Source organism: Heptranchias perlo, unplaced genomic scaffold (genome assembly GCF_035084215.1).
Source record: "Heptranchias perlo isolate sHepPer1 unplaced genomic scaffold, sHepPer1.hap1 HAP1_SCAFFOLD_125, whole genome shotgun sequence".
NCBI lineage: Eukaryota > Metazoa > Chordata > Chondrichthyes > Hexanchiformes > Hexanchidae > Heptranchias > Heptranchias perlo.
In genome coordinates this window covers 374,615-387,694 of record NW_027138483.1, presented here as the reverse complement: position 1 = coordinate 387,694, position 13,080 = coordinate 374,615, and the positions used below count along the sequence as shown (strand labels likewise).

Genomic DNA, 13,080 nt, shown 5'->3' with positions numbered 1-13,080 from the left:
ATCAATGGTTGGGCCTCAGCTGGAGTATTGTTTACAATTGTGGGCACCACACTTTAGGAAGGATGGCAAGGCATTGGCGAGCGTACAGAGGAGGTATCCCAGGATGATATCAGGGATGAAGGATTTCAGCTATTTAGAGAGATTAGAGAAGCTGGGATTGTTTTCCTTCGAGCAGAGAAGGTTAAGGGAAGACCGAATAAGAAAGAAAAGAAAGACTTGCATTTATGTCTTGCTTTTCATGACCTCAGGACGTCCCAAAGCACAGGCAGGATGGGCCGTATGGCCTCTTCCTGTCCTTTAAGTTTCTACGTTTCTGTGATTCTAAGGATAGTGGCAATATTCGAGAGGGCATTGATAGACTGGTGAAATGGGCAGACACGTGACTGATAGAATTTAATGCAGAGACGTCTGAGGTGATGTATTTTGGAAGGAAGAATGAGGGGAGGCACTATAAACTGAATGGGGCAATTTTAAAGGGGGTGCAGGAAAAGACATATCTGGACCATTACGTACACAAATCTTTGAAGGTGGCGAAACAAGTTGATGAGGCTGTTAAAAAATCGGGACCTTGGGCTTTCCAAAAAGAGGCATAGATTACAAAAACAAGGAAGTTATGCTAAACCTTTGTAAATATATGGTTAGGCCTCAGCTGGGGTATTCTGTCCAGTTCTGGGCACCACACTATAGGAAGGATGTCACGGCCTTGGAGAGGGTGCAGAGGCGATTCACTTGAATGGTACCAGGGATGGGTGACTTCAGTTATGTGGAGAGACTGGAGAAGCTGGGATTGTTCTACTTAGAACAGAGAAGGTTAAGGCGTGAGTTAATAAAGGTGTTCAAAATGGTGATGGTTTTGAAAGAGTTTATTGGCAGAAACTCTACACAATGGCAGAAGGATTCATAACCAGTGGACAACGATTTAAGAACATTTGCAAAAGAAGCAGTTGGACGATGAGGATTTTTTGAAGCAGCGAGTTGTTCTGATCTGGAATGCACTGCCTGAAAGGGTGGCGGATGGATATTCAATCGTAACTTTCAAAAGGCATTTGGATAAATACTTCAAAAGTAAAAACATGCAGAGCAATTGGGAAAGAGCACAGGAGTGGAATTAATTGAATCGGTCTTTCAAGAACAGGCACAGGGACGATGGGCTGCAAGATTCTATAATTCTATATTTGAGCTTTAGTTAGGAGAGGAAGCTTGGGTTAGATTTTTCTTTCATTTCACCAATGTCAGAATAAACGTCCAAGGAAATGTCATCATCTTCTTCAGTTCTTCCCTGAATTTAGTTTGGGTCGCTGCATAAATACACGTGTTTGTACAGGAACTCAAATACATGAGCAGATATCCGGTTTCAGTGCTGATATAAGCAGGGGTTTCATACTCGCCTGGATAATGCACGGTGTTTGTCAGTTTGGTAGCTAAAAAACTCACTGCAGCTGTCAGCCACAACAGTATGAAACAGCCCTTTCTGCTCATTGATGTTATTCGACGGAGTTTCATAGACGGAGATGTGCAATTTCCCCATTGACTTCCCAACGCACAGAAGGGAAAATCGCGCCTTGTTTGTTAAGTGACTGTAACTAATGCCAATTATTGTGTAACCTGATTTTCTCACCGGACACCGATTGTTCTATAAAGGGGGAATATTTACGGATCTCAGACACACTCCAATCGGAACCGTAAAGCCGGACAGAATTCACCCATTATTATATATAATGGAACTGCCAATAATTTTACAGATAAAGAATACCTACTACCCTGTTCTCGCGGCCTTTGGTGTTCCCGGTAAGTCAATGAGTCCTGTTGTTTAATAGCTGTTGACTGTCTCAATGTTATTGAAACAGATTCCGAGATTGTTCTCATTGCAGAGTCAGTTATCCACCGGGATAAGTTGGTGAATAGCAGCAGGAATCTTACCGGTCCTCAAGGCCGGCGAGCCGCTGCTCTGGTCGATAGATTGTGGGCAACGAGCGATCAACTTTCTTCATCATACCGAGGGAGGGCGAGACTGATTCCCCGGCCCAATTAACAATACATCGATCATTAAAGAACGTGTTGCTTCGTGTCCATGGTCACCATTTTATTTGTACCTTTGTTCCCGGTCCACTTTAAGTTGATAATTCCTCGGTCTGCAGACATCTGCACCCAACAAGGGCCTTTGAAAGATAATTTCAGAAATAATTGCCGTTCAGGGAGATGCTCTCTTCCACTCGGCTGCAAAAAAAACCTTCGCCTTTCCACCAGCTCCAGCTCTGGTACCGAGCAGCTCCTTCGGGCCGAATATGAATAGAAAAAACTCATTCTCGACGTGAATTGACTGCCTTTGCCTCAGCTGAATGTTTTATTTGTGTTCATATCTTTCCAGTAATTCCTATGCAATGATATTCAGTACTTGACGATGTCTGACTGAAGGATACTGGAAGGACGCCGGATTTTTAGTCCCTCTATTGTTCAATGATTGATTCCTTTTAAACAAACTTTTGTCAATGTTCGCCTGTATTAAAAAAAGAATCCGTGCACATAACCCACGCAGGGACACATCTAAATATTTCTCCACAATATGCTGTGAGATTTAGCTGAGTGTCCCCGGTAATTACCTCTTGTCCCTCTTTCTTACAGCGCACCTGGTGACAATCGTGATTCTCTCCAGAGGAAATTGCGGCCTTTCCAAATGTATTTCTGTCTACATGGTGGCCATGGCAACAGCAGATCTGCTGGTCATCATCTTCAGTGTAATAGTGTTTCACATTTTCAGTTATCACTTTCCATATTCATTCCTGTCCTACACTGCCGTTTGTAAGTTCATTATTTACATGAATGCTGCTGCGCTGGATATGTCGGTGTGGTTCACAGTCTTGTTCACATTTGACCGATTTGTAGCTATATGTTGTCATAAGTTTAAAACAAAATGTTGCACAGTGAGAACTGCGGCTGCGGTTTTAACAACCGTCACTGCCCTGTTCTGTTTAAAGGACATCCCCTTTTGCTTTGCATATGAACCTGAACGAATAATTAACAATGTTCACTGGGGTTGCCGCATCAGAGTGGACTTTTTTTCAAAGCCTGCAGGCGTCGTCTACTCTTGGTTACACAGTATTTTAATTCCATGGCTTCCTTTTGCTTTGATATTACTGTTCAATTGTTTGACAGTCAGGCGTATTGTCGTAGCCAGTCGAGCCCGGAGGGGAAACCGCGGTCGCAGCAGTGAGAATCAGAGCGATCCAGAGATGGAGAACCGAAGGAAATCCATCGTTTTACTGTTCACGGTTTCGGGCTGTTTCATACTGTTGTGGCTGACAGCTGCAGTGAGTTTTTTAGCTACCAAACTGACAAACACCGTGCATTATCCAGGCGAGTATGAAACCCCTGCTTATATCAGCACTGAAACCGGATATCTGCTCATGTATTTGAGTTCCTGTACAAACACGTGTATTTATGCAGCGACCCAAACTAAATTCAGGGAAGAACTGAAGAAGATGATGACATTTCCTTGGACGTTTATTCTGACATTGGTGAAATGAAAGAAAAATCTAACCCAAGCTTCCTCTCCTAACTAAAGCTCAAATATAGAATTATAGAATCTTGCAGCCCATCGTCCCTGTGCCTGTTCTTGAAAGACCGATTCAATTAATTCCACTCCTGTGCTCTTTCCCAATTGCTCTGCATGTTTTTACTTTTGAAGTATTTATCCAAATGCCTTTTGAAAGTTACGATTGAATATCCATCCGCCACCCTTTCAGGCAGTGCATTCCAGATCAGAACAACTCGCTGCTTCAAAAAATCCTCATCGTCCAACTGCTTCTTTTGCAAATGTTCTTAAATCGTTGTCCACTGGTTATGAATCCTTCTGCCATTGTGTAGAGTTTCTGCCAATAAACTCTTTCAAAACCATCACCATTTTGAACACCTTTATTAACTCACGCCTTAACCTTCTCTGTTCTAAGTAGAACAATCCCAGCTTCTCCAGTCTCTCCACATAACTGAAGTCACCCATCCCTGGTACCATTCAAGTGAATCGCCTCTGCACCCTCTCCAAGGCCGTGACATCCTTCCTATAGTGTGGTGCCCAGAACTGGACAGAATACCCCAGCTGAGGCCTAACCATATATTTACAAAGGTTTAGCATAACTTCCTTGTTTTTGTAATCTATGCCTCTTTTTGGAAAGCCCAAGGTCCCGATTTTTTAACAGCCTCATCAACTTGTTTCGCCACCTTCAAAGATTTGTGTACGTAATGGTCCAGATATGTCTTTTCCTGCACCCCCTTTAAAATTGCCCCATTCAGTTTATAGTGCCTCCCCTCATTCTTCCTTCCAAAATACATCACCTCAGACGTCTCTGCATTAAATTCTATCAGTCACGTGTCTGCCCATTTCACCAGTCTATCAATGCCCTCTCGAATATTGCCACTATCCTTAGAATCACAGAAACGTAGAAACTTAAAGGACAGGAAGAGGCCATACGGCCCATCCTGCCTGTGCTTTGGGACGTCCTGAGGTCATGAAAAGCAAGACATAAATGCAAGTCTTTCTTTTCTTTCTTTCTTATTCGGTCTTCCCTTAACCTTCTCTGCTCGAAGGAAAACAATCCCAGCTTCTCTAATCTCTCTAAATAGCTGAAATCCTTCATCCCTGATATCATCCTGGGATACCTCCTCTGTACGCTCGCCAATGCCTTGCCATCCTTCCTAAAGTGTGGTGCCCACAATTGTAAACAATACTCCAGCTGAGGCCCAACCATTGATTTAAGAAGGTTTCGCATGAATTCCTTGTTTTTGTATTCAATGTCCCCATTTACAAAGCTAAGTATCCCATACGCTTTCGTCACCACCTTATCAACTTGCCCTGCCATCTTCAAAGATTTCTGAACATGCAACCCCAGGTCCCTCTGCTCTTGCAGGACCCTCCCCCTCAAAATTGTACCGTTTATATTATACCGCCTCTCCACGTTATGCCTCCCAAAGTGCATCACTTCAAACTTATCCGCATTAAGTTGTATCTGCCATGTGTCTGCCCATTTCACGAGTCTGCCTTTGTCCTCCTGAGCTCTGCTACTATTCTGCTCACCATTAACTCCGTTGCCAAGTTTGGTACCATCCACAAACTTCGAGATAGTAGTCTCTATACCCAAGTCCAGGTTATTTATATATAACAAGAAACGCATTGGCCCGAATACTGACCCCTGGGGACCCCGCAGCATACAGTCAGAAAAACACCTGTTCACCACTGCTCTCTGCCTTCTATCCCTTCGTCACTGTTTAATAGATTTCCGAGTTTCGTGTCATCTGCAAACTTTGAAATTATACCCTCTATACCCAAGATCAGGTCATTAATATCTATTGAAAAGAGCAATTGTCCTATCATTGGCCCATGTGGGACACCACTGTATCCTTCCTTGTCTGAAAAAATTACCGTTCACCAATGTCTGCTTTCTGTATCTTAGTCAAATCCACGGTACCATTGCCCAAATAATCCCATGGACTTCAATTTTGCTAACAAGTCAATTATGTGACACTTCATTCGACGCCTTTTTGAAAGTCCATGAACACAACTTAGAATGTCCTACCCTTATCTCTATTATTTCATCGAAGAACTCAATCAAGTTTATCAGACAAGTTTTGCCTTCAACAAATTTATATTGGCTGTCATTTATTAACCCATTACAATCCATGTTCCTATTAGAATTGCCTTATTTCGTTTTTGAAGAAAACGGATTGTCCTTGTGAAAATGAACAGGTATCAGAGAACATTTCGTCCATTTTGTCCCATGCTTTTTGATGTCTGCTGCTTTCTGCGGGTGAACAGAATCATTTCTTCCTGAAACTGCGGAATTTCCGCTCATGATTCAAAGAGAACATTCACGATTGAGCTTCAGCAGTGGAGTGGAACATGTGGCGTCAGCGTTAACTGCCTCACACCGCAGCTATTGGCATGAGGCGTGTCAGTTTAATCAATGGATAAAGTTTTCTGTAATGTAGAAATCAAAATGTGTTACAATCGTAGTTATTTGGAATTCTTCTGTAATTTCGGTGTGAATATTGCTGCCGCTGGTCTCCCCAGCAGACTCCGGCCTCCCTCCCCCCATTGTTTCCTGGCCAAATTGAACCGGTCCTGGCTTTACTGATAAGTAAGATGGAGGCAATTGGAAGTTGACTCGTCACTGTGACGTTAGGCATCTTTGTTTGCAGATATTTACTTGAAGTTTCAACTGACCATCAAAATATTGGAATATTATACCAGGGGAACAAGTCAATCGAGCCAACCAGTCCTTGTTGGCGTTTACCTTCCGACTGAGTAAATAGTTCCAATTACTTTACCCACTCTACCTCAACATCCCTTCAACTTTTTATTCCTTATCTCTCTATCCAATTTAATGGTGAATATTGATCTAATTTCTGCTTCCGTGAATTCGACTGCCTCCCAACTCTCTGTGAAAACAGGTTTCTCTTACTCTCAGTTTTAAATCTCTTCAATGTATTCTTTCATCTTTGGCCGTTAATTCTTGATCCCTCAACTAATGGAAGCAGTCTATTTATATTAATCCTGTACCATCCGTTCCTAACCTAAATCACCCGGGCACGACTCGTTAATAGATATCAATCTGGTATCAATATGCAGTCGAGTGAAATTAAGGAAACTGTAGTTAAGATAGTTATTTGTAATGTTTCTCTTCGAGATGGTTGTGTCCTTGCTTATACTGAACAATGAGATGAATATATTTGATGCTTGGCCACTACCCGAAACATCGGGATCGTGCAGGGGGAGATTCTAATCAAACACCTGCACGATCTATTGAGAGAGATCCAGAAGGGACAGGACTGGCTTGTATCGGATGTCTCGTGCTGCATGAGCCTGGGATATCGCTGTGTGTACAGAAGTGACGTGTTACACATGAAACAAACAGCTTTCGACATGCATGATGAAAATACGCTGACGAACGGGCCCAAGGCATGGTCAGTCTCCTCATAACAACACTACATGAAATGGGTAATGAGGATCTGGACAATGTAAAATCAACGAGCAGAGACCTGCGCAATACAATAGATCGAGATGGATAAATGATGGTGATGAGATATTGTTTACTGTTGACCTTAAATACTCTAATGCCAACAAAGGGGGTGCTCTATGAAAAGGTGAATCAGACTGTCATGAGATCTGCTAATGTTTTACTGTATTGGTTTAAATGAATATTGTAGTAACCTTAATATTCGCCTTTGCCTGTTAAGCAACGAAGTATAAGTCAAATTCAAGTCCCACTACGCTGTTGGGCCAGGGTTGACCCTGCGGCAATGGTCATTTTCAGGATAAAGTGGTGAGAGATTTAATTAAAGACATGCAATTATATACTGATTGATCAATTTCATAGAACATACATGATTTGATAACAGTGTGGGAAAGCAGGTAGTTCTGCAAAGGAAAGATTCTGGACATTCTTCATTCATTTTAATTCGCACAAATGATACAAAAGAAAGACAGACTTATATTTATAGATTTCACTTGGTCGAATTGCAATGAAATGGATCAAGACTGAAGTTGTTGAAAAGATAACGAACTAAGTGAATTTTCGGTGTCAGCCGAACTGGAAAAGAGGTTGTTAGGTAAGGGAAAATATCGTTCTTGAAAAACAACTTCAAAAACATCAGCAACAACTTGCAATTATATCGCGCATTAATGTAATAAAACGGCACACGGCGCTTCACAGGAGCGTTCGCAAACAAAGTTTATCACCGAGTCACATTAGGAGGTATTAGGACAGATGAGCAAAAGCTTGGTCAAAGAGATAGGTTTGAACGAGCGTCTTAAAGGAGGAGAGAGTGGTAGAAGGCGGAAATGTTTAGATAGAGGATAAAGGAAAAGTCAATTCAATTCTCCATATGTGGATTTGTATTGTAACTGTTATATGACTATGTAATGCAGAATTGTGTAGATTGACACGTACAGGGAGTCAGAAAATGTATAAAAAGTAGCAAGTTGTGATGAGAATTCGTATTCGTAAAGGCCTAAGAGAATGAGCTCAGAACTGGAACACGTTTGATGCCCCAACCAACAGCTGTGGTTCTAATCACTATGTTTTAAGTGTAGGTTTAAGCACTATTGAATGTTCTGTGTGTTCAATAAACCTATGACACCTCACTTCAATTTGAAAAAGCCTTGTCTAAAACCTTACACTAACAATAGCCTTTATACTTTAATTATATTGGGCTTAATTTATCAATTGTGACTAGGTGCCCACTTTATCCGTCACTATCTCACCTTCTACAATAACCTGAGTTTCTCCAAATGCCAAACTTCACATAGTTGCAGGTCCCCGTGCATCCCAGGCTCTGCCAATCCGGCTGGCGTCCAGCTTTTGGAGGAAGTGGTGATGAGTAGCAGGCACTTCTGTGTAACAGGCACATTCTTCTTTAACTGCATTCAAACGGCCAACAGTATTTAAGACAGGAGTCAGGCATCAGGCTGGGATTTAAATTCCATCAGTCAGCGATGCATCTGCAACCAGTTATAATCGTGAGAAAGCGAAGTGTCAGGAACTAAGGATAAAATAGAAAGCAAAGTCATCCCCTGTCCCCTACTTCTACGTAAATGGTTACTGCCTTTCGCGGCTCCCTGTTTGTAATTAAACAGTTACTATATTTTCCTCAATTTTCCTGTCCTCTATTTTTTATATATCAGTTGCATTGTTCCTCTAATTCCCCTCTTCTCTATTTCTAATTGAACTGTTACTGTGTTCCCTGAAATTACCCCGTTAACTATTTCTAATTAAACAGACATTGTGTTCCTCTAAATTCTCCTGGCTTCAATTTCAATTTAAAGAGTTAGTGTGTTCCCCTGAATTGCCTTGTCTTCTATTTTTGATTACACAGTTGATGTATTCACATTAATTCACAATTCATCTATTTCAATATGTTCTCCTTATATTATCGTGCCCACTATTTCAAATTAAACAGTTATTGTGCTCCCCTTATATTATCCTTTCTTCTATTTCTACTTAAAGAATTGTTGTGAACCCTTATATCATCCTATCCTCTACTTCAAATTAAAGAATAACTTTGTTCCCCTTATATTATTCTAACCTCTATTTCTGATTAAACAGGTAATGTGTTCACCTTATATTATCCTGTCCTCTAATTCTAATAAACAGGTATTGTGCCCCCTCATATTATCCATCCTCTAATTCTAATGAAACAGTTTCTGAGTTCCCCTTATATTATCCTAACCTCTAATTCTAATTAAACTGTTACTGTGTTCGCCTTATATTCCCCTTCATTATATTTCTAAATGGACAGTTCCTGTTTTATCCTTATATTCCCCTTCATTCTATTTAGAGTTAAACAGTTACTGTATTCCCCTAAATTTCGAAGTTTTTTATTGTTAATTGAACAATTCCGGTGTTCCCTAAATCCAGTGCCCTCTATTTCTAATCAAACAGTTACTGTGTTCCCCTACCTTCCCCTTAATTATGTTTCTAATCAAACCACTATTGTGTTTCATGCATTCCCCTGTTTTCTCGGTCCAATTAAGGAAATACATTGCTCCTGTTAATTCTACGTTCTTCTTTTTCCAATTAAACACTTACTGTGTTCTCCTGAATTCCACTGTCCATTATTCCTAATTATCCCCTAAATTCCATGGCTTCTATTCCCATCTATACTGTTATTGTGCTCCCCTAAATTCTAGTGTTCTCTATTGCTCATTAAACTGTTACTTTATTCCCCTAAATTATATAGTCCTCTATTTCTAATTAGACAATTACTGTGTTCATCAATGTTCCCCTGTTCGTTAGATTGCTCCCCTAAACTTCTCTGTCCTCCATTTCTAATTAAGCAGCTAATGTGTTCCCCGAACTTCCCCGTCTTTTATTTCTAATTGGACATTTACCGTGCTCCCCTTAATTCCATTTTATTCTACTTCTAATTAAGTCCACTCTTTCTAATTAAATATTAACTGTGTTCCACGATATTTCCCATTATTGCATTTCTAATTTAACAGAGGCTTTATCCCCCGATATTTCCTTTTATTATTTTACTACTTAAACAGTTACCGTATTCCGCCTTTTCCCCTTTATTGTATCTCTAATTGAACAGTTACTGTATTGCCCTAAATTCCCTTTATTCTATTTCTAATTAAGCAGTTTCTGTGTTCTTCCTACATTACCTTGTTCTCTAGTTCTAATTAAACAGTCACTTTGTTCCCCTAAATTCCCCGTTGATCTATTCATAATTGAAACGTCGCTGTGTAACCCTTAATTCCTCTGGCCCCTATTTACAATTTAAAAATTTCTGTACTCCCCTTTAATTCACTTGTTTCGATTTTTAAATGGACAGTTAACGAGTTCCATTACATTCACTTGTCATCTATTTCTAATTAAACAGTTACTCTGTTCCCCTAAATTCCCGTATTCTCTATTTCTAATTAAACAGTTGTTGTGTTCCGCTCAATTCCCCTGTTCTCTATTTCTAATTAAACAGTTACTCTGTTCCCTAAATTCCCCTTCATTCTATTTCTAATTAAAGAGTTAATCTGTTCCCCTGTTCTCTATTTCTATTTAAACAGTTGTTGTGTTCCGCTAAATTCCCCTCTTCTCTATTTCTAGTTAAACACTTACTCTGTTCCCTCTATATTCCCGTGTTCTCTATTTCTAATTAAACAGTTACTGTATTCCCCTGTATACTATTTTTAATTGCACATTTACTGTGTTCCCTTAATTTGCCTGCCCTCTTTTTCTAATTCGGAGAGTAGCATCACTGGTGCGGCCCATAACCTTCAAAAAAGGGTGCCAAGCGAGAGGGTGAACAAATACGGGGGAATATTCGAGAAAATTGAAGTGCTGGTGAATGCAACGGAAGGAGCGGCGGAGCCCAATTAATTTCAGCTAACTATTAATTTATCATCCACAATCTACTTTAAGTATATGGTTGTTATCCTTGATTAAATATCTTAAGCAATGTAAGTAAATAATTAATTAATAACCAGTGTAATTGATTACTAACCAACGTGAAATCAAAATAAATTCATCTACTAATTATAATGTAGATCTCAAATGAATCTATTAGCTCTAGAAATAAATGACGGCTAACAATGAATAAATAATTAAATAAAGATTAGAAATTACAGCACAGGCCATGTGTCGGGACTGCAGACTGTGGAAATTGTGAACAGGGAGATTGTACCGGATAACTACTCCTGTCGGTAATATCTCTGCATTGAAACATTCCAGCTCAGAATCATTGAGCTGGACTGCGAGTTAGAGATACTCTGACACGTATGGAAGGTGAAGGAATTTCTGGATAGTTCTCTCCACAGTACAGTCAAAGCTCAGTCGAAAGTACAGCTGTAGGGAGGGGTGAGTGTGACTGTCAGTCAGCAGGGTAGGCAGAACCTAGTGGAGGCAGAGAAGCAAGTCAAGCAGACACTGGTTATTTCTAACAGGTACAACGTACTTTCTGCCTGTGAGGATAAGGGTGAAGGATGTAGGAAGGATGCGTTGAAGCTAACCATGGCAACGTGGAGCAGGAGACAGTACAAGGCGGTGTGGCGAGTGGTGGTGTTCAAAATAGAATTTGTAACGTTCATCAATAGCAGATTGGATAATTAGGGGTCTCGATAGCATCCACTGCAGTCATAACCGACAGTCCATGAGAGTGTGTTGTCTCCCTGTTGCCAGGATAAAAATTACCTCAGCGCAACTGGAGAGAAACTTGAAAATGGAGGGTTGAGATCCAGTTGCTGTGGGGCATGTCGGGTCCAATGACAGAGGAAAGAACAGGGAGGAGGTCCAGGTAAGGGAGCATCAGGAGCTCGGACCACACGGGTCATAATCTCAGCAATACGAACGGAGCCACTTGTTCATTTTTACTTATTTTTTATTCGTTGATGGGGTGTGGGTATCGCTGGCAAGGCCAGCATTTATTGCCCATCACTAATTGAGCTTGAGAAGGTGCTGATCACCCGCCCTCTTGAACTGCTGCAGTCCGTGTGGTGATGGTTCTCCCACAGTTCTGTTCGGTAGGGAATTCCAGAATTTTGACCCAGTGACAATGAAGGAACGTCGATATATTTCCAAGTCGGGATGGTGTGTGACTTGGACGGGAACGTGCAGTTGGTTTTGTTCTCATGTGCCTGCTGCCGTTGTCCTTCTAGGCGGTAGACCTCGAGGATTTGCGAGGTGCTGTGGATGGAGTCTTGGCGAGTTGCTGCAGTGCATCCAGTAGATGGTACACACTGCAGCCATAGTGCGCCGGTAGTGAAGGGATTAAATATTCAGGGTGGTGCCTGGGATGCCAATCGAGCGGGCTGCTTTGTCCTGGATGGTGTAGAGCTTCTTGAGAGTAGCTAGAACTGCACTCACCCAGGCAAAAGGAGAGTAATCCATCTCAGTTCTAACTTGTGCATTGGAGATGGTGGAAAGGCCATGGGGTGTCACGACCACTGGACTCCAGACCTCATTACAGCCTTGGTCCAAACATGGACAAAAGAGCTGAATTCCAGAGGTGAGGTGAGAGCTACGGCCCTTGACATCAAGGCAGTATTTGACCAAGTGTGGCACCAAGGAGCACTAGTAAAATTGAAGTCAATGGGAATCAAGGGGAAAACACTCCAATAGCTGGAGTCATACTTACCACAAAGGAAGATAATAGTGGTTGTTGGAGGCCAATCATTTCAGCCAAAGGGCATTGCTGCAGGAGCTCCTCAGGGCAGTGTCATAGGCCCAACTATCTTCATCTGCTTCATCAATGAAAGTCCCTCCACCATAAGATCAGAAAAGGGGACGTTCGCTGATGATCGCACTGTGTTCAGTTCCATTCACAACCCCTCAGTTAATGAAGCAGTCCGAGGCCTCATGCAGCACGAACTGGACAACATCCAGGCTGGGGCTCATAAGTGGCAAGTAATATTTGCGCCAGACAAGTGCCAGGCAATGACCATCTCCAATAAAAGAGAACCTGACAATTTTCACTTCACATTCAACGGCGTTACCATCGCCGAATTCCCCACCATCAACATTCTAGGGGTCACCTTTGACCAGAAACTTAACTGGACCAGCCACATACTACTGTGGCTACAAGAGCAAGTCAGAG

The 13,080-nt window shown here is 41.5% G+C and overlaps 1 protein-coding gene across 1 annotated transcript; it reads left to right on the top strand.

Moving 5' to 3' along the window:
- The first annotated feature begins 1,718 nt into the window (after nt 1–1,718).
- LOC137308254 (probable G-protein coupled receptor 139) lies at nt 1,719–3,524 on the top strand. The gene is made up of 2 exons (XM_067977088.1): nt 1,719–1,788; nt 2,623–3,524. Exons 1-2 carry the CDS (start codon nt 1,719–1,721, stop codon nt 3,522–3,524), a joined length of 972 nt encoding a protein of 323 aa, XP_067833189.1.
- The last annotated feature ends 9,556 nt before the right edge of the window (nt 3,525–13,080 follow it).